We start from the raw sequence: 21,726 nt of genomic DNA, 5'->3' as shown, positions 1-21,726 counted from the left end.
CCCTGGCAGGGGTGGAGCTGCAGGGGATGGAGCATCCACCTCCACCTGCCCACAGCAGATCAAACATCTCCACGGGGAAATGCATCCAAAGGGGCAGGATAAAAGGGAGGGAGGGAGGGTCCAGCAGGCTGGTCCGTCCTGCTGGCACAGCAGACACACCCCAGCCTGTGCTCCTGACCTTCCCCAGGCTCACGCTGTGTCAGGATTACCCAGGGATTAGCAGGGAGCAGCAGAGCAGAAATCCAGAGGGGATAAAAGCAGGGAGAAGCACTGGCACTGAGAAACGCCACCGCACCCTCAGGGCAGGCGGGAGGCAGAGCTGGGATATCACCCGGGAAGAGTGAGGGAGGTCACTGCAGCCTCCTCCACAACGAGGGAAAATAAAGCAGCCAGAAATGTAACAAGAATTGGGAAAAAAAAAATATCCTGTGCTGGGAAAAAAAATCTAACAAAAATTGGGGAAAAAAACCAACCAACCAACCAACCAAAAAAAAAAAAAAAACCCCAAAATCCAAAAAACCCCAAACCCTGGGTGCTGGTGCTGAGAGCTGTGAGGAATTCCTGCTCCTGAGCAGGATGAAATGAGGAGGTCTAAGGGAAAGGCAGAGCTGCCAGCTCATGATTTTGTCATTACTCTCCCAGTGCTGGCTGTGGATTTTAAAGTCCAGCTGTGGGAGCCGTGGGATACACAAGAGCTTGGCTTGCAGCAAAAGGTACATGGAGAGACCTCATGTTTTGCAAAGGGAAAAACAAACCAAAAAAAAAGGTGAAAATATGACTCAAATAGATCCTGAAGGCTTGAAATCAAGATCAGAAAGAAGAAGAATGTAAATAGAAGAATGTAGAATAGTTTGGAGTTTATTCCTTTTTTTTTTTTAACCCAGTCCAGTTAGAGTTGGGATTTTCCAGGCAGACCACTGCTCTCCACAGTAGGAATTCCAGGCCTGCCTGGATGTACTGAGTGCACAGGATAAATATATTACAGTTGTGTGAGTTGCTCAGATTGCTGTGCTAACACTGGTCATAAAATTCACCTTAGATATAAGGCAGGCTGCTCGGGGAAGGGGGCTAAGTGCACTCAACAAATAATGAAGAGAAATAAAAATAAATATCAAATGGCCCATAAAATCAAACAATAATGGTAACTAAAAAGTTCCTGGATTTGCTGCCAGAGGTAAAATCCCATCAGCAATATGAAATAACAAGAAATCCCCCCCTTGGCTCCTTCTCCACATGACACAAGTCAGCACGCCTGGTCACCAGAGTCGTTATGGAATACATCTTCCTTCCAGGGTCTTATAAATGCATTTTTCCTGCTTTGAGAGCCCTTCTGGGGTTCCATTTAACTGGGATCTGGGGAACATGTGAAAGGCATTTACAGCATCCAGCCCGGCCCTGCTTTTCCTGCAGGGGAAGCAGAGGTGTAACATTCACAGCTTTGCCACCACACCTGGGATGGAGAGGGCACAGCCCTTTGGGGACAGAAATAGCTGCACTTCCAATAGCAGGGGGGACCTAAAAATATCAGGGGGGACCTAAAAATATCAGGGTGGACCTAAAAATATCAGGGTGGACCTAAAAATAAAGAGGGCAAGTGTTTGTTTGAAGTCTGTCCCAGGTCAGGGTGTGCTGAGCAGGTGAGGGGCGGCTGAGGGAGCCAGGAAGGGGCTCAGGAGGAGCAAAGGAGGCTCAGGGGGGACCTTTGGGCTCTGCACAGCCCCTGACAGGAGGGGACAGCTTGGGGGGGTCGGGCTGTGCTCCCAGGGGACAACAGGACCAGAGGGAACGGCCTCAGGCTGGGTACTGGGGCCGTTTCCTCGTGGGAAGGATGGTGAGGCTCTGGAAGGGGCTGCCCAGGGAGGTTTGGGTGCCCATCCCTGGAGGTGTCCAAGGAGCTCGTGGAGGTGGCACTCAGACCTCTGGGCTGAGGATCAGTCACAGCTTGGACTCGGTGGTCTTGGAGGTCTTTTCCAACCTAAATAACTCCGAGATTCCATAAAGTGACCCCCAGAGGAAGGGGAAGGTGTCAAATGAAGCCGAGCTGGAAGTGGGACAACCACGAGGTGCTGGGAAGGAGGGGCAGGAGCTGCCCCCAAACACCAGAACAAGGAAAGGAGCAGCCCTGGAGAGGGGGGAGAGCTGGGGGGAGCTCCTGCAGCTCCGAATTCCAGAAGGGACAGGGGATGGAACACCAGGAGGGTCCGTCCACGGCCTCTTCCCCTGCTGACAGCTCCTCCTCTGTGCAGGTCGTGTCTAAAATAACAGGGCCCCGAGGTCCTGGCCGGGGTCTCCGTGCGCTGCAGCAACACAAATAGCAAATTAATAAGCACTGCTTCCCTTTCTCCCCAAGGTTTTGCGAGGCTTAATTAATGAATGTCTGTAAAACGCATTCAGAGCTGGGAATGAAATGTGCTGTGGAAATGCCAAATATTTTTAATGCTCCAGCAGATTTAGGAGGTTTAAATAAGAAAAATACACAGCTTTTCCTCTTCGAAACAGATTGCTCCCCTCGAAGCAAAGAGCTCCAGAACATGAAGTTTTCATCAGGCTGACTTGAAAGGGAGTTTTCACGGCTTTCCAAGCGCGTTTATTCTCATGTACGAATTCCCCCCTTTCCCTTCTACAGATGTGGACACCGAGCATGGGAAATCAAAGAAATCTACCCCCGGCCGTTGGCAGGGCCAGCGCTATGAACAATTTCCTGATTCCCACTGATGCCTGGAATGCCCCCTCGAGCAGATGCGAGCCGGCTTTAGGAATTACACGGACCCCGCGTGGCCTCGGTGGCTTCGGGGAGAGCTGGGAGGGCTCTGATGCCGACCATGTGTGGGGACGGAGGCGGATTTGGCAGCGGCAGGCGCGGGGAGCTCCGGCGACAGCACTGCACCCTCTGGAGGGTACTGCTGCTCCTGCACGTGCGGCCGCTGGCCAGAAATCCTGCTCCAAGTGCCCTGGCAGGAGGTTTTGTCCCCTTCCAGGGCTGTGCCCGCAGCCCTGGCTGGCCGCACATGTCCCGCAGGTGACGCGGAGCGCTCCGCAGGTGACACTGAGCGCTCCGCAGCTGGAATCCCCAGGGAAGTGCTGGGATTTCCAGGCTGCAGCGAAGGAGGACATCAGCTGGATAATGCTCGGAGGGAAGGAGCTGATGGCCTGGGGGTAGTGACAGACCCCTGCGACCCCGCAGCTGTAGGGCGGTGACATCTCCTGGGACATCCCTGCGGACAGAACCGCAATCCTCTCAGCCAGGAGGCGGTGACAGAGCCTCAAAGTCCTCACTGGGGGGATGACAGAGTCCTGGTCCCTGCAGTCTGGGGGGTGACAGAGCCCCCATCACCTCGGCCACGGGGAGGTGACAGCCCCAACCCCACAGCCCTGCAGGGAGGTGCCGGTCCCCGGTTTCCCATGCCCGGGCAGAGGTGCCGGTCCCCGGTTCCCATCCCCGGGCAGAGGTGCCGGTCCCCGGTTCCCTTCCCTGGGCAGAGGTGCCGGTCCCCGGTTCCCATGCCCGGGCAGAGGTGCCGGTCCCCGGTTCCCATGCCCGGGCAGAGGTGCCGGTCCCCGGTTCCCATGCCCGGGCAGAGGTGCCAGCCCCGCTCTCCCGCGGGGCGGTGACACGGCGGTGGCGGTGGCGGCGGCGGTGGCGGCGGCGGTGGCGGTGGCGGCGGGGCGGCGCCAGGCCCGGCGGGCTCGCAGCGGAGCCCGCGGCTCCCGGTCCCCGCCGCTGCTGCGCCTTTAACGCGGCGGCCCCGCCGCCTCCCCCGCGGCACCGGCGGCTGTGGCGGCGGCGCTCGGCGATGGCGGAGTCCGGCGGGGCCGAGTTCGGCGCGGAGCGGCCGAGCAGGTGAGCGGGGCCGGCGCGGCCTAGGCCGGCAGCGGGGCCGGGCCCCATCGGCCCGCGGGGCGCCGGGCCCGGGCTCGCCGAGCGCCGGCCGGGCCGCACCGAGAGCCGCTGCCCGGGGGCGCTGGCGGGCGGCAGCACGGCCCGGTGCCCGGTGCTCGGTGTACCCGGTGCTCGGTGTACCCGGTGCCCGGTGTACCCGGTGCCCGGTGCCCGGTGTACTCGGGCTGGGGATTGTCCTGAGGGGGCCCCGCGGGAAGGGAACGATCGTGAGGAGCAGGGACGCTGTTGCTCGTGGGGTGTGTGAGGAGGGAGGCTGAGGTTTTCTAGGCTCTAAAGCAGAAAATAGTGTGAATGCTATAGGGAATCCTACAGTGAATCCATGGTGAATCCTACAGTGAATCCTACAGTGAATCCTGTAGGGAATCTTACAGTAAATCCATAGTGAATCCTACAGTGAACCCTATAGGGAATCCACACAGTGAATCCCACCCAATGAAACCCCCACAATGAGTCCCACCCTGGGTCAGCTCTGTGGAGCCACCAGCTCTGTGGGTTTATAGAGGCACCAGGTGTAGCACTTCCAGAGACACCCAATTTTTGGTGGTTCAGGCCCATTCTGCTGCCCCCCATCCCTTCTGCCGTGCCTGCAGACCCCCAGTCCCTGATTTTGGGAGGGTTATTCAGGCTCTGAAGGGAGCACAGGGCAGGTGGTACCTGTTGGGGTGGCGTGATGCCTGTTAGGGTGTGTAGTACCTCTTTGGGTTATGTGGTACCTGTTGGGGTGATGTGATACCTGTCAGGGTAATGTGGTATCTTTGGGGGTGATGTGGTTCCTGTCAGGGTGATGCTCTGGCTCTGTCTGGGGCAGCTGTGCTGTCTGTCTGTCTGTCTGGGGCAGCTGTGCTGTCTGTCCTGGGGATGTTGGTGCTGTCTGTCCTGGGGATGTTGGTGCTGTCTGCCTGGATGCCGGTGCTGTCTGGCTGTCACTTCCCTTCAAAGCCCCGTTTATGCTCAGCGCTGCCTCCTGCAATCACCACCCGTGAGTGTCACGCCGCGGAGGGGAAGCTCTCCCAGGCATTGCTCACTCTGGAGAAGCCTCTCTGAATCCTCACCTATAGATCTATTCTATTTTTTCCCCCCTAATAACCATCTGTGCTCTGTGGAGCTCCGTGCTGTGTCACCTGCAGCATCTCATTTTATCCCTCTGCGCCTCCCTTTCCTTTCTCAGGCAGGAATCCCAGCACTTCTCACTCCAGGTGTTGGTAGCACTTCTCCCCTGGCACTTGGGAGTTCCCTGGGTGTGCAGCAGTGAGAAATGGAAGTAATTTGTTTCAGGGCTGTGATAAATCACCCAGGCTGGAGCTGCAGCAGTTTTATTCCCCCGAGCTGCAGCTCCGTCATGTTCCCTATCGCCGAATGTTTATTTTCTTTGTTCATTTTAAAGCAAAGCCCGTTCAAGTTTGGATCCTGCTTCTTGTTGGTCGGCAGTTTAAAGGTTTTTTTTTTTTACTTGTTTGAAGGTGGATTTATTGGGGAATACGAGGAGAAACCTGATGGAGGGCTTGGGATGTGCTGTGGGGCGTGAGGAGGACTCCAAGGGCATTCCCTGTCAGCGATGATTCCTTGTTAGGTGCTTCCACTGGTGACTTTTTGCACTTCTTCTTTGCTCTCTGAGGCAGGAGGACAGAGGCTCGGGGCTGTTCCACACATGCCATTTGGATGGTGCACTGCAGCTCCAACGCCACGGGCAGAATTTCCATCTTTGGAATTGCTACCGCTTGCCCGGGAGCTGCCCCGGAGCAGGGAAATTCACTGCTCTGCTGGGATCCTGCCCTTCCATTCAACACACGGGGGCTGTGGGGACCGTGGGGACAAAGGGACAGCTGATGGCACGAGATAAAGCCACTCCTGGGCATTGAAAAGCAAATGGCCCCAATCTTCTATTTTGAAATCAATTGGGGTTTGGGTGGTTTTTTTTTTCCCCTCTCTTCCTCCTTGGGTAGAATTTCATGACTTACAATTAGGTTTCATATTTTACTCCCAGCCCTCTTTATCACGTAGAGGGAGAGTTTCAGGCTGCAGAATTCACTCTTTGGGATTGGGGAGAGGAAACTTGGAGCCCTTTGGGACCCTCAGCAGGAGAAGCTTCTGTGCTTGAGCCATCATTGCTGCAGCCCTGGTGAGGTGGGGACAAAAATGTGGGAAAAACATCATCCCAGAATGCTGGAGAGAATGTCCCTTTGCAGGCCTTTCCATGGGAATGAATTGAGGTGTCCAGACAGGCTGCTGAGGAATTAATTGGGAGCAATCCCTCGAAGGACACAGCAGAGTGTTTGCTGTGAAAACCAGGATGAACAGGCAAGGTCTTGTCACAAATGTCTGGGTTCCCACCAAGGGAGTGCTGACCTGAGCTTCCCAAACTTTATTCCTTCTGAGAAAGTGGTGGGAAGGAGAGAAATGTCCAGGGGGATGGAGTAAAACCACAGAAGGGGGAAGATAAGGGCTGTGAGCCTGCCTTGCTTTGGTGTTCCTGCCATCTCCTACAGCTTCACCCTTCAATCAGCCTCGGTATTTTTTTCCCTTTTGGAGCTGAAGTGGAGTTTTTGTGGGGTTTCTATGATCTATCCTCTGCCACATGGCAAGTTTCAGACAGATTTAGTTGTTAGATCTGGTAGACGTGGTGTAAATGTTTATGCTCGAACTGAATCACTGTAAAAATAACTGCAGCCTGCTCTTGCAGTCTTGGGAGAGTCCTGAGCTGGGGGTTTTATTTACACCAGAAGTAAACTTGGGGGATGCTTTACAGGTTCCTGTCCTACCTCTGAGTGTTGTGTGGCTTTGTAAGGAGGAGCCTTGCAGAGCAGGATGTGGTTAAAGCGTCTGTCCCACTTTCCCATTTATTAGGAAATGCTGGAGTTGCACAGGAGTTTGGGATCTTTAAGAAAAGCTGTTCTGGTGGCCTTGGGTGGCTCTGTTCAGGGCAGGGTGGCACAAAGCCTGTGCAGGACAGAGCTGCCCACGGGGCTGGGAGAGAAAACAATGTTGTGATGGGGACACACCTGAGTGCAGAGGGTTCAGGCCAGGGGCTGCGAGTGGATTTGATGCTGAGTGCTGGAAAGCACCAATTCCTTCATTTTCATGGGAGCAGTGGGGCTCTGTGTTTGCTGCTGCTCTCTGCTGTTCCATCACTTTGTGCTGAGTTTGCCTGAGCTCCCTGGCTGCTGCCAGGCTCTAATCTGGAGGGTGGAGGTGCAGGGAGGGGAGAGGAGCACCTGCCCTGCACGTACCTGCTCCTGTTCTATTGCCACACTGCCCGGGCTGTGCAATCCTGTGGCACCAACAGCCTGGCACGAGCTCTGCTCCAGGGACCTCTGGAAAAGCTGGAACTTTGCTGACTTCTCCCCAGGTGTGGAGTGGGATGGGGGTGTGGGAAAAGGGGGGAGTGGTCTCCTTGCTCTGGGGACCCTGGCACAGCTGGCACAGCTGGCACAGCTGGCACAGCTGGCACGGGCTGTCCCCATAGGGAAGGTGACCCAGAGGTCACTGACCTGTGCAGAGCCTGGGCAGGTCCTGGCAGATTCTGGGATGGACACCATGCCATGGATCAGCTCTGGCAGGTCCTGGCAGATTCTGGGATGGACACCATGCCATGGATCAGCTCTGGCAGGTCCTGGCAGATTCTGGGATGGACACCATGCCATGGATCAGCTCTGGCAGGTCCTGGCAGATTCTGGGATGGACACCATGCCATGGATCAGCTCTGGCAGGTCCTGGCAGATTCTGGGATGGACACCATGCCATGGATCAGCTCTGGCTGGCCCTGGCAGATTTTGGGATGGACACCATGCCATGGATCAGCTCTGGCAGGTCCTGGCAGATTCTGGGATGGACACCATGCCATGGATCAGCTCTGGCAGGTCCTGGCAGATTCTGGGATGGACACCATGCCATGGATCAGCTCTGGCAGGTCCTGGCAGATTCTGGGATGGACACCATGCCATGGATCAGCTCTGGCAGGTCCTGACAGATTCTGGGATGGCCATCATGTTATGGATCAGCTCTGCTCCCAGAGGTGTCAGGTCCTGGCAGATTTTGGGCTCCCAGGGGTGTCAGGTCCTGGCAGATTTTGGGCTCCCAGAGGTGTCAGGTCCTGGCAGATTTTGGGCTCCCAGAGGTGTCAGGTCCTGGCAGATTCTGGGCTCCAGAGCTGGCAGGGTGGCACTGGAGCGGGCGCAGGGCAGGAGGGCAGGTCCAGCAGTGCCTGTGTGGCCCAGGTGACACTTTTGGGGTGGCCTTGGTGGCTCTGCTGTGCTTCCCGACACCACTAGGTGCCTCCCGGCCTTTGCACTGCTGGGAGAGGCTCGGGAGCACCCGCTGCTCCCTCGGGCTGTTCCAGCAGCCGGGCACAGCTCGGCTTTTTGGGCTCTTCTGGACGTGGCACCGCTGTAATTTCAATTTTTGCACTGCAGGGTTTGGCCCTCAGCTGGGTAAACGTGCAGTGCTTAAGGCAGAGCTGTCAGGGAGTATTGAGAGTGTAACGAGCCCCAGTTTAGGGGTGTGCATGGATTTTATGGGATGTAAACTCCACGCTCTGAGGGTCCCTGTGTGCCTGGCCCTGTCACTGCTGTCACCCTGCCTGTGCCTGCCACTGGTTTTTGTGTTTGCTCTGTTTGTTCCTGCCTCAGAGGGATTAGGTTTGGGGCTGACAAAAAATAATCACCAAGTTTGTGGGGTGGGGGAGCATCTTCCCATTTCCAGTCGAGGTGGTGACAGGGCAGGGATGGGTGGTGATGAGCGTCACCTCTGCAGCTGTCACCTCTCTGCTGGGACCAGCTCTGGGCAGGACTGAGGAAAAGCCCAGTACAGGACAAAACACCCTGTGGTAACTCGAAATACGAAAAAAGAGAAATGGCAAATCCTTGTCATTAATGTCACTGTGACATTTTTGCCTCTCCAAGGCCTGGTGTCCAAACCTGGGCTCTCTCACCTGAGAGTCCACTGGTCCTTCTGGCTGCTGAAGAACCAGCACCAAACTGCACCAGCACAAAGCTGCCTCTGGCTCTGTGACAGAAACATTTTAAAAATCTGGTTCTGGGGTTTTTTTGTTGCTGTTTTTCTTTCCCCCCAGTTTTTCCTGGTACAGCATGTCCTGCCCAGAGCCTCGCGTTGGAACCCCGGGCGGTGGCAGAGTTGAACGTGTTCACATCTTTCACCCTCCACTTTTTTGCTGCTCTGTTTTACCAGGCCAGCCAGCTTTTTGACAGCCATCCAGTTTTATTAGTGCAGAAACCAAAATCCCACCTCCTTTGGCTTGCAAACAACCTCCTGATTGATGCCTGGGAGCAGAATAAAATTCGTGTGTGTCTGCAGGGCCCCGAGCGAGCCCGGCTCAGAAGAAAAGAAAAACAGAGATTTTGGAAATGTCTGAGACTTCTAAGGACATAAAAAAAAATAATATTTAACAAATAAATAAATTGAAAAGCTTCTTGCTGCTTTACCTTTGGGCTCCAGGGTGTCCTTGGTTCCCAGCCTGGGGGAAATGGGATGCAGATAAAGAAATCAGGGGATCAGGAGGACCTGAGACAGAAAGCACTGGAAAATGAGCCAGGTGCCTCCTGACTCCTGTAAAATCCAGCTTTAATGGCTGTGTTCACAGAGCTGCAGGCTGAGTCAGGCCTGGGCTGGCCTGCAGTGGTCAGTGTGGGAGCACAGCAGTGCCCAGCCCCATGCCAGGGTGACCAGTCCGGCTGCTGGGACAGGGACCAGCCTTGAGAGCCCTGAACAGAGCTAAAACAAAGCTTTGTTTGCTGGGCTTTGTCCTTTTTCTTTCTTAAATGGTGAATGTTTCTTTGCTCTCCCTTTGCCAAACAATAAATTCCCTCAAATTTTGAGGCTGGAGACTTTTCAAACTTTGCTGTTGCACTTGAGGCGTTTTCCAGAGGTCCATTATTTTCCCACAAAGTATCACTCCTGAAACTCAGCCCCATTTGCAACCTCTTTATTTGAGCCCTGCAAATTGCCAGTCACTTTTAAACAGCGATATTAGTCTCAGGCTCTCTCCTTTTATTTATTACTTTGATGAAAGAGATGGTGTCAGGAGTGGAAAATGAGTGGAGGCAGAGGAGGGAAATGGGAGAATTTAAGGGAAGGAGTTGGAAAAGGGAACAAAGAAATCGATTAAACACTTTTTTTTTTTTGCGCCCGTATCTTTCTTGAGGATGATTTTGTTTCGCTGGAAAACATCCCCTTCAATCAGAGTGTTAATATTTAATTAGTTGCTGATCATTAAGTGCTTATTGTGGTTTTCTAATTTGGCCAGGAAACTCTGCAAGTGCACTTGGGAGCAGAAGTAGGTTAACAGGGCAGGTATTTCTGTGCCTCATCTTCCTTGCCCCCAAACCTGCAGGGAAACTCCTTGCTGTGTCTGCTCAGAGGGATGCAGGGGCCACGGGAACATTCCCCCAAAATCCCAAACCAGACTCTGGGAAGCAGCAAATCCGCAGTGAGGGGCTCAGCCTTTCTGCCCTAACGTAGCATTTGTGAGTGTGAAGTGCTGAAAACTCATTTTCATCGTTTGGGCATGTGATATAAAGCCTCAGGATCTGAAATATTACAGTCACCATGGCTACCAGTGACTTATCTGAGGGAGTTTGACTTTTGTTTTGATTTTAAGTGTCTTAATTGTAGTTTAAAAATCAGAATCTAAATGTGTTTTTTTACTTAGGCATGAAACTAAAGGCATTAAATGATTTGCATTATTAAAATATCTATAATGCTGCCTGTCAAAGGTTCCTAAAGAAGGTCCTTAATATTCATACCTTATGTTCTAAATAAAGTTACTCTCCAGCTTTATGGGAGTTCTGCTTCTCTCACCACAAAAAATCCCTTGCAGGTGCCTCGCTGGCTATTTTGCAATCCCAGCCCTTTTTGTTTGGCCTTGGAAAAGCTGTGCCACTCCATACCTGGTGCTTTCCCACACGTTCTGCTGCTTTTCCCCCTTCCCCTGCTGTCCCCCAGCCCTTCCCTGCAGGGTCCCACCTCTGGAGCTGGCGTTTCTGGAAGAGTTTGGCTCTTGGAAGTTTGCCCTGCTCAGGAATCCTGCCAAACCCCCTCCAGTTTCTCCTGGATGAAAAATTACCCAGCACCACCTGCCCAAAAAGTGGGAAAATGTGGGGATGCTGAGCTGGGATGGAGAGCACCAAACTGCCCCTCCTTCCATGTTGCAAAAGAAGAGGAGGAACACGACAGGCAGATTTTTCTCCTTTAATTCAATCACTAAAATGTTACAATCTGTCCTCTAATTCTCTCCACTTGTACTTGTGCAGTGGTTGCAAACACGCTGAAATATGAACTCATGCTTGGTAAGCCTTTAATTCCAGCTTTGATGTTTTTAATCATCAGTACAGATTTGGTAAAAATGATTCATTAGCTCGAAACGCATCTTGGCTTCCACGTGACGCCGTGGGGAACGGAGGAGGCAGCGCCAGGGGCCGCTTGTTCTTGGGATGTTCTTTGTGCCTGGGCTGATCCCTGAAGTGTGGCCCTCGACATCTCGGCCTCAGAGGCCTCTGGGGGGTCCAGGTGCCTCCTCTCTGCATCTGGTTTGGGTCACACCCGAATGTTCCTTGCTGGGAAATGCGTGAGCAGAGCCCGAGCCGGGGCTGAGGGCTCCGCTCTGGGTGCAGCAGCAGCAGCAGCAGCATCAGGAGCATTTCTGGCCCTGGTTGCCTTCCCTGCCTGGAACCACTCCCTCAGCCCTCTCTGGGACAGCTCCACGCCCTCCCCACACTGGGTTCAGCCTGGGCTTGGTTTCCCCACGCTGAGCTCTGCCCTGCAGTGAGCACCCCAGGGATGTCCCAGGGATGTCCCAGGGATGGTCCCAGGGATGGTCCCAGGGATGTCCCAGGGATGTCCCCAGGGATGTCCCAGGGATGGTCCCAGGGATGTCCCCATGGATGTCGCAGGGATGCTCCCAGGGATGCTCCCAGGGATGTCCCAGGGATGTCCCAGGGATGTCCCAGGGATGTCCCAGGGATGTCCCCATGGATGTCCCAGGGATGTCCCCAGGGATGTCCCAGGGATGTCCCAGGGATGTCCCCATGGATGTCCCAGGGATGTCCCCAGGGATGTCCCCAGGGATGTCCCCATGGGTGTCCCAGGGATGGTCCCAGGGATGTCCCCAGGGATGTCCCAGGGATGTCCCAGGGATGCCCCAGGGATGTTCCCAGAGCTCTGAGGCTGCTGCCCAGAAGGCATCACCCTCCTGGCTCTCTGCTGTGGGATTCCAGCTGCCCCCGCCGTGCGTGCCATGGATACAAAGATCCCTTTGACAGCTGTTTCCATATGGAAAGTGGCAGTCCTGTTCTGCAAAGCCACCTTTGTGCCCACAGAGCCACGTGAGAGGCTGCTGGTGGCGGGGCCTTGGGATCTCTGCCGTGGGTGTTGGGATCTCTGCTGTGGGATGTTGGGATCTCTGCCGTGGGCGTTGGGATCTCTGCCATGGGCGTTGGGATCTCTGCCGTGGGATGTTGGGATCTCTGCCGTGGGCGTTGGGATGCCCGCCATGGCCGTTGGGATCTCTGCCGTGGGTGTTGGGATCTCTGCCGTGGGATGTTGGGATCTCTGCCGTGGGCATTGGGATCTCTGCCGTGGGCGTTGGGATCTCTGCCGTGGGCATTGGGATCTCTGCCGTGGGCGTTGGGATCTCTGCCGTGGGTGTTGGGATCTCTGCCGTGGGATGTTGGGATCTCTGCCGTGGGCCTTGGGATCTCTGCCATGGGCATTGGGATCTCTGCCGTGGGCGTTGGGATCTCTGCCGTGGGATGTTGGGATCTCTGCCGTGGGCATTGGGATCTCTGCCGTGGGCGTTGGGATCTCTGCCATGGGTGTTGGGATCTCTGCCGTGGGCGTTGGGATCTCTGCCGTGGGCGTTGGGATCTCTGCCGTGGGCGTTGGGATCTCTGCCGTGGGCGTTGGGATCTCTGCCATGGGTGTTGGGATCTCTGCCGTGGGCGTTGGGATCTCTGCCGTGGGATGTTGGGATCTCTGCCGTGGGTGTTGGGATCTCTGCCGTGGGTGTTGGGATCTCTGCCGTGGGCGTTGGGATCTCTGCCGTGGGCGTTGGGATCTCTGCCGTGGGATGTTGGGATCTCTCCCGTGGGCGTTGGGATCTCTGCCGTGGGCGTTGGGATCTCTGCCGTGGGCGTTGGGATCTCTGCCGTGGGTGTTGGGATGCCTGCCATGGGATGTTGCTCTGGGTGTGATTTTTGCGTTTTTCCAACGGAGGAATTCGGCTGCAGCCCGCGCCTGACCCTGCTCCAGGCCGAGCTGCTGAGGGTCTCTCTGACCACAGAAACCCCCGGGAAACGCCAGCTTTATGAGCATCCCCAGGAAAATTCCAGAAGCTCCCCAGCCCTGCCTCCCAAGGAAGGGGAAGCAGCAGAGTAAACGCTTTCTCCCTGTTGTGCTGAAAGGCTTTTATCTCCCGGGGCACGTTCTGAGCTGCGAGGAGGAGGAGGAGGAGACAAAACTCTTCCCAAGTTTTGTCTTCCAGGCTGTTCCTGCTGTAACAAATTGTTAAGCAACAAGTACACGGCATTTGGAGATCTGGGATGAGATAGCGACAGCCTCACAAAGGCGCTCTCACATGTTCAAGGCTTCCTTTTGTGCTCCGGGCTTTTATATATTTATTTTTCACTCTCTGGCATCCAACTGCTGCTCCTCTTCTTCCTCCATTCCCCGTGCTGGGGAGGGAGCCAAGGCCGTGAATTCAGGCGTGCTCCCGTGCCCAGCCAAGCCTGCTCTTATCACAAATCCCTTTTTTCTGCCCGCAGAGCAAACACCGCTTGGTGCTGTTCTCTCACCTCTCCTCCTCCCCCTTTGTTTTCCATAAATCCCTTACTTGATTTCTCATGCTTTGTGTGGACTTTGTTTTGTTTCCAGCTTTTTTTTTTCCTCCTTAAAATCCTTTTGTTTTTTGGTTTTTTTTATTGGACATTAGCGATGCTTTTCTGTTGTTTTACTTTTTTTTTTCCCCCTCCTTCAGGGTATTGTGTAATCATTGGATCCTTTTATTCTATCCCTGTAAATAGACAAAGGGACCAGAACACGGAGTTTTTCCTGGAGTGGCTGTTCCATTACCTGTTGAAATGAATCCCACATGCAAACACCTTTATTCCACACAGATGGGCCAACCCGCCCTGAGCTAATCCTGTAAAAGCGAATTGAGGAAAAGGAAAAAAAAAAGGAATATTTGTGCAGGTGACGCTCGTTGTTTGAACCTGTGCTGCCCGAGGAGCCAGGGACAGCATTCCCATAGGGATGAACCCCAGGGCTGGGAAGAGGAATGTTTGAAATCGGTACCAAAAGGAAAAAAAAATAAAAAATTGAGGAGAATTCCCATGAGGAGACTCCTGCAGAGATGGAGTGTGACAAAGTCACAACAAACTCGGGAATTTGGGCTCCTGCTGGATCCGCCCCTGTGGATTTTACCTGTCCAGCCTGGAGCTGTGGCTTTTGTGCTGCTGCTGGACATTTCCTCCTTCCTCCCCCAGCAAACGCCGGTTCCAGAGAGGAGAGGAAAGGGCTGAGAGTCCCTCCAATCTCTTCCCTCGCTTTTCCTCGGGAAGAGCCAGAGTGGACAGACATTTCTTGGCTTGCAGAGTGTGGATAAAGGTCCTGTCAGCAGCTGCCTTTTTGCTAATCCCTTTTATCCCAGCGAGGAGCACTCTGCGCTCTGCTCTGAGGCCCTTTCGGGTGCTTTGGTTTTAGGGTGGGGATTTCAGACCCCCCCAGCCCAGCTGAGCACCCCCAGCCATCCCAGCAGGAGCTCCCATGGACTTTGAGGAGCGTTCCCAAGCCTGAGGAGCTGGAACCAGCCTGCCAAGGTTTGCTTTGTGCATCCCAGCGAGCTCCAGAGCCGCCTCCCGGAGCTCTGATGGACATCGCAGATTTCCCCTCTCCCTAAAGCTTGCAGGAAATTGCAACCCGATAGGAGCGAGCCCTGTCCCCTGTCCCTCATTGTTTGAGGATTGTTTACATCCCCTTTTTTGTTATCCCATCTCCCTGACTCTTCCCTGACCTCGCCGGCTCGTTTGGTCCATTGTGTGTGGCTGTTGTTGTTCTTAGGGAGGAGGGTTGGAGCAAACCCTGGGATTACTCAACCCTGCCTGCTCCTTTTTGGCTCCCTTGCTTTATCCCACCTAAATAATAATAATAACAATAATAGTGATGATAATTCCCTCTAAGTGCGGTCCTAAGTGCACTCTCCCACTGTGGATTTGGGAGCAGCTCACACACCTTCCCAATCTCCTTGGGATCTTTTTGAGGTCACGTTTCCATTAAAGATTCCTCAAAAACGCAGGGACCGAGCAGCAGGGTGCTCCTGGAAACACCAGCCCCATCCTGAATCTTGATCCCTGTGTTTTCTCCCCAGGAGCACACAGGGGATCTCGATCCCGAAGAGTCGGTCAGAGCTGGATTAAATTGTTCAGATGAATTTGGGGTTCCCCAGGAGCGGGCTCAGGGAACCTTGCAGTGGGTGCTGGGGTTCTCTGCAGAGCATCCCCCAGGCTGTTCCCACTGCCAAGTGCATCTGAGGGCAGGCAGAGCCCGGGATGCTGCTGGGGAGCACGTGTGAGAGGCACTGGGAAGAGCAGGGAGCTGTTTACGCTGGGAGGGGACTGTTGACAGTGCAGCTCAAGCAGCTGACGCTGCTCAGGCCAGCCAGTGCCGTGCAATATTTTGCTTTTTGCTCCTCTCCCGGGGTCAGGCAGAAGGGAAGGATCAAATGGGGCTGGCAGGGCTGTCCCTGGCCCGAGCAGGGAATGCAGCAGCTGCAGGCAGGGAAGGTGCTGAGCAGAAGCAGCAACTGTGGCTCGGTGCTGTGGTTGAAGTGGAGGTCAGGGTGGACTCTGGGGCTGGATACACCAACATTCCTTGGAGGCTGTGGCCCCAGGAGATGTCTGGGTGGTGTCTGGAGCCCCATGTGTGCTGCAGGGATGTCAGCAGTGCCAGAGGATGTCTGGAAAACGTGGAAATGTTTTGTGCTGGGAGAAGGGAGCTGGCGGTGCTGGTGCTCTCTGGGTGGCTGCTGAGGTGGGAATTTGCCTTCCAGCTGGTGCCAGCTGCTGTGTGTCCCCATCTGGCTGGGTGGGTGCCTGACGTTCTGTGCTCATCTCAAACCAGGCTGTCTCTCTTGTTCTGTTTTTAGCATGGCTGACAAGAACAGCACCCTGAAATGCACGTTCTCTGCTCCTGGCCACAGCACCACGCTGCTGCAGGGACTGGCCTCGCTCCGAGCCCAGGCTCAGCTGCTTGATGTCATCCTCACTATAAATAATGAAGTGTTTCAGGTTCATAAAGTTGTCTTGGCTGCCTGCAGTGACTATTTCAGGTGAGAATCCCATAGGGAAGCAGGCGCTTTCACCTTTCCCGTGGGTTTGCTGTCTCCCCGTCCTCCCCATCCCAACCTCCCCACCACACCCCTAAAGTCCCACCCTACAGAAGCCTTTGGAGGTTTGGTTTGCTCCATGGTGTCCTGCAGGCAGGTAGAGGTTCAGGATCAGTCCCTCTGCACTCAGGTTTGTTCAGCTGCAGCTGCTGGGCCAAGGCAGGAGCCCAAGCTCAGGTTTTGACCCCACCTGGGCAGGTGTGGGTGCTGCTTTTGCTGTTGAGCTGATTTGGAGGTGGCAGTGAGGCTCCAAAATGAGGCATCTCACCCTCCTGTTGTCTTTAGCCAGCAATGCTCTGTCTGTGGGGCTCCCTGCCCCAGGGCTGAGTGTGGTTCCAGAAGGTCTGGGAGAATCGTCCCAGCTGGTGTGGGCTGAAAACCAAAGCACTTTGAGGAGTTCTGCAGCCAAATTAATGCAGAGGGAGCCAATTGCAGGGCAGGGAATTCAGTCCTGAGTGAAAATAGGTGTTTCATCCATCTTGCTTCTGTCACAGAATCACAAAATTGTGATTGTGAGGTTGGAAAAGATCTCCAAGGTCACCGAGTTCAACCTTGTCACCAGCCCCGAGCACTGAGTGCCACGGCCAGGAGTTCCCTGGACACCTCCAGGGATGGGGGCTCCAAACTGAGGACACACCATTAACCCTGGAGCTGCTCTCCCCCAGCTGCTAATGGCACTGGTCTGTTCCTCCCTGCTGGGTGGTTCCACTGTCAGAATCTCATTGCTGAGTGGGTTCCTCCTCAGAACTTCAGAGGTGCTCAGGAAGGTTGTCCTGGGGAACCACAGCAGAATAATCCAGGTTTTGAAAACACTCTGTGTTTTTTTTTTTTTCTGCGGGAAGGGGGAGGGAAAAGAGTGAAATTGAGGCATTTATATAATCAGCATTTTAGAACCATAACACTTTTGAAGGGAATTGCATTCTAGTTGATGATTTGTCTTCAGCATGGCAACAATAGAGGCTCAGTGAAGGCTTTCCTCTCCCTGCTCAGCTGGTGCAGGAGCACACACGTGGCTGGGTGTCCTCTGGGGCGAGGGATCAGGGCTGGGACATGGGATGTGCTGGGATTTCTGCACAATGCTCTCATCTGCTGCACGGACAAATAATTGGGAACAGCGTTCCTGGTCACTCGGTTACAGCAGGCTGATCTCACATGCAGATATTTCCTTATTTAGGTCATTTAGGATTTCTTGGGTTTATGCTGGAAGGCAGCAGGTTTTCTAGCCTGGTTTGGACAGGAAACTTGGAACTCCTGTTTTTTGACAGTGTTCCCAAGATATTCCTTTATTCCCCTGTCAAGGCAGGGTCTGCTCAGCATTTTTTGGGGCTGACTCTCACCTTGGAGTCGGCACAGGCAGCTCTGGTGACACCACGGGTTTACCTTTCCCATGGAAAAGAGCAGGTGGAAAAAACCAGCCCAAAAAGTGCAGGTTTAAGACCTTTTCTGTGATGTTTCATGGATTGCTGGGACGTGCGTGCTGTGGCAGGGAGCGGTGACACTTCTCCACGTCACCCTGTGTCCCTCCGTGTCACCTGCTCTGACTTTGCCTGACCCACACCTGCTCTGCCACTGCTCCTTGAGCACCACGGGGTGCAAACCTTCACCCCCAGCCACCCCTGGGCAGCAAAACCCTCTTGGAACGGGCTGGGCATGGCCCAAATGCCAGAAAGGGCCCAAAGCCCACAGGTGCAGCCCCGTCCCCATCCCGGCCCCGGCGCTGCAGCCTCGCAGGCCTCGGTGTGGAATGTGCTTCCTGTGGAATTGAGGAGCCTCCCAAGGAGGAGATCCAGGCCTGAGCTCTGCGTGGCCTGGGCGAGGGATGTGCTCGCAGCTGTGCTGTAACTGAGCCTTTTCCCCCCGTTTTTGTTTAATTGCCTGTCAGCCCCCTGCTGCAGGGGCTGCAGCTCCCATTTTTTCAGGCCTTGGGAGGGAGCCTTGGAGGGGAGGTTCTGCTGGAAGACCAAAGCTGTTCATGAGATGTGTTGCACCTGCAATTTTTGAGCCATTTCGTAGCTCCCTGCGAGGTAACAGGATAACAGGGCCTGAAGGCCTTGCTGCCAGGAGTCACTGAACTCCCACCACAGGTGCGTTCCCTCCTTGTGCCCCCAAATCCTAAACTTAAAACCCTTCAGGGTACAGCTCCCAATCTCTGCTGGTGCAGATCCCCTGGGATGCTTTCTTGGTTGGATATCAGGGATTCATTGGTGTCCAGAATTGTTCACTCCCTGCTCTGGCAGCTCTGCCTCTTCCTGGAGCTTGGTCCTGTGGTCTGCTCTTATTCCTGCTGCCAGTGGGATTGAAAAACTTCTCCAGTTGCTGAATATTCCTCCTCAGTGCACTGTTTATGCAAGCCTTATGTAAGTCATTGCACACTCATTCCTCCTGGCTCGTAGAGATTTAGCCTTGATTTATTCCCCCTTCCCCGCCCCGAGAGAATCGGAGTGTTAAATAAAATCCAATTCCGAGGTGCAGCATCTCTTGCTGAAGCAGTGGGGATTTTTCTGTTTGTGTTGCTGACCTGCAGGGCCATGTTCACGGGCGGGATGAGAGAGGCCAGCCAGGACGTGATCGAGCTCAAAGGCGTGTCCGCCAAGGGCCTGAAGCACATCATCGACTTCGCCTACAGCGCCGAGGTCACCCTGGACCTCGACTGCATCCAGGACGTGCTGGGAGCCGCCGTCTTCCTGCAGATGGTGCCGGTGGTGGAGCTGTGCGAGGAGTTCCTCAAGTCGGCCATGAGCGTGGAGACGTGCCTCAACATCGGCCAGATGGCCACCACCTTCAGCCTGGCCTCCCTCAAGGAATCCGTGGACGCCTTCACCTTCAGGCACTTCCTGCAGATCTCGGAGGAGGAGGATTTCCTGCACCTGCCCCTGGAGCGCCTGGTGTTCTTCCTGCAGAGCAACAAGCTCAAGAGCTGCAGCGAGATCGAGCTGTTCCGCGCCGCCGTGCGCTGGCTGCAGTTCGACCCCGCGCGCCGCGCCAGCGCCAGCCGCGTGCTCTGCCACATCCGCTTCCCGCTCATGAAGTCCTCGGAGCTGGTGGACAGCGTGCAGACCCTGGACATCATGGTGGAGGACGTGCTGTGCCGCCAGTACCTGCTGGAGGCCTTCAACTACCAGATCCTGCCCTTCCGGCAGCACGAGATGCAGTCCCCGCGCACGGCCATCCGCTCGGACGTGCTGTCCCTCGTCACTTTTGGCGGCACCCCCTACACCGACAACGACCGCACCGTCAGCTCCAAGGTGTTCTGCCTGCCCGACGCGGGCGGGCGCCAGTTCCGCGAGCTGACCGCCATGGAGGTGGGCAGCAGCCACTCCTGCGTGGCCGTGCTGGACAACTTCGTGTACCTGGTGGGAGGGCAGCAGCTGCAGTACCGCAGCGGGGAGGGCGCCGTGGACGTCTCCTACCGCTACGACCCCCACCTCAACCAGTGGCTGCGCATCCAGGCCATGCAGGAGAGCAGGATCCAGTTCCAGCTCAACGTCCTGCGAGGGATGGTTTACGCCACGGGCGGCCGCAACCGCTCGGGCAGCCTGGCCTCGGTGGAGAAGTACTGCCCCAAGGACAACGAGTGGACCTACGTGTGCTCCCTGAAGCGCAGGACGTGGGGCCACGCCGGGGCCACCGCGGGGGACAGGCTGTACATCTCGGGGGGCTACGGCATCTCCGTGGAGGACAAGAAGGCCCTGCACTGCTACGACCCCGCCGCCGATCAGTGGGAGTTCAAGACGCCCATGAACGAGCCCAGGGTGCTGCACGCCATGGTCAGCGCCAGCGGCAGGATCTACGCCCTGGGGGGCCGCATGGACCACGTGGATCGCTGCTTCGACGTCCTGGCCGTGGAATATTACGTCCCCGAGACGGACCAGTGGACCACGGTGAGCCCCATGCGCGCGGGGCAGTCGGAGGCCGGCTGCTGCCTCCTGGAGAAGAAGATTTACATCGTGGGGGGCTACAACTGGCACCTGAACAACGTGACCAGCATCGTGCAGGTCTACAACACGGAGACGGACGAGTGGGAGAGGGACTTGCACTTCCCGGAGTCTTTTGCTGGCATCGCCTGCGCCCCCGTCATCCTCCCGCAGGTGACGAGCCAGAGGTGACTCCGGGGGCTCTGGGGGAGAGGGAAGGACAGAGCAGCTCCAGACTGTCCCTCCTCCTGCTGGGGAGGCCTGGCAAGCCGCTTCCATCAGCAGCACTTGTCAGCCAGGCGGACTGAACAGATGTTACAGCTGCGAAAAGCTTTTCTCTGCTTTTCTCTCCTCTCTCAGCCTTTCTTTTTTTGGTGGGGGGTGCGTTTTGCCAACTTTTTGTATTTTTAACGCACTGCAAACATTGGCAGCTCAGGAGTCACTCAGCACTGGGGTCTTCTTTCCAAGAGATCAGGTGAGGGTTTTTTTATCAATAGCTCCAAAAATAAAAATCATCGTGCGTCGCTTTGTTGGTTTTTTAGCAAACAAAAGAAAAACACAAAACCAAAACCTGTGTAACACACTGACCTCCAGAAGCAATAAAAGGACAGTGGGAGCTACAAGAGCTCAGGTGCTTGGATTGGGAAGGCAGATCCCTGTTTTTCAAAGGGGACTTTTCCTTTTTTTTTCCCTTCCTGAAAAAGGGAATATTTATCCCTGCACACCTCTGGTCTTCACTGCTTGGATCACGCTGCAGTTCCTCGCCCCCTCCAGCTCCTCTAGTGCAGAAATTCTCCCTTAATTGGGGCGTGCAGAGTTTGCAGCACTAAAGCCATGGTGAAAGCTTGATTATATATAAACAGGCATGATTATTTGGGTTTAGAAGTGCCAAAAATTTGGCTGCCCTGGCAATAAGAGCTCTGCAGTCAGTGAAGCCAAGAGCTCCTGCAGATTCTGGGTCAGGGTTTTCACCTTTCCCAACACCTTCATCCCAACTCTTCCTCCAGTAAAGGAGGTGGGTGCTACTCCTCCAGCAGCTGGAAGGTTTTTCTTCCCTGCCGTGTGAATGAGCTGCCTGGCATCCCCAAATGATGGGAGTCCCAGTGGAATGTGGTTTTGTTGTCGTGGTGGTATTTTAAATTAAGAGGTTGGTTTAAGATGGCTCTGCCATTTTTGTAAAATCTTCACTGCACAGAATGCTTCCTGAACTTTCCTCCAAGCCATTTTCCTTATTTAATTTGATGAATGAATTGCAAAAATCTCTGCTTTTATCAGGAATTCTGTTTCCAAGGGCTTTGTTTTGTATCTGTGTCAGCTTGATTTGGATGCACACGGTCTCCTTTTGTAGAGAAGCTGTTGCATTCTGCTCTGAAATAAATCCTGGGCTGCAACCTTTAGTGACAGCTCTAGTGTCTGGTGTGCTGATGAATCCTGGAGAGGTCTGTGTGAAGCATGAGCTCCACAACTCAGGGATTTTTCTGGAACCCACGGCACCAGAGCACCTCTGGGTGGGATGCAGG

At 54.8% G+C, this 21,726-nt stretch overlaps 1 protein-coding gene across 2 annotated transcripts; it reads left to right on the top strand.

Moving 5' to 3' along the window:
- The first annotated feature begins 3,472 nt into the window (after positions 1-3,472).
- Positions 3,473-21,609, top strand: KLHL26 (kelch like family member 26). 2 transcript variants are annotated; one of them, XM_054650289.2, is made up of 3 exons: positions 3,475-3,841; positions 16,053-16,235; positions 18,817-21,609. In XM_054650289.2, the coding sequence occupies exons 1-3, from the start codon at positions 3,795-3,797 to the stop codon at positions 20,396-20,398; spliced, it is 1,812 nt and encodes a 603-aa protein (XP_054506264.1). In that variant the 5' UTR covers positions 3,475-3,794; the 3' UTR covers positions 20,399-21,609. The 2 variants fall into 2 exon arrangements, with proteins under 2 accessions (XP_054506265.1, XP_054506264.1); XM_054650290.2 differs by lacking the exon at positions 16,053-16,235 and having other exon boundaries at positions 3,473-3,841.
- The last annotated feature ends 117 nt before the right edge of the window (positions 21,610-21,726 follow it).

Source organism: Agelaius phoeniceus, chromosome 29, assembly GCF_051311805.1.
Source record: "Agelaius phoeniceus isolate bAgePho1 chromosome 29, bAgePho1.hap1, whole genome shotgun sequence".
Lineage (NCBI taxonomy): Eukaryota > Metazoa > Chordata > Aves > Passeriformes > Icteridae > Agelaius > Agelaius phoeniceus.
This window is presented reverse-complemented; position numbering and strand designations above follow the sequence as displayed.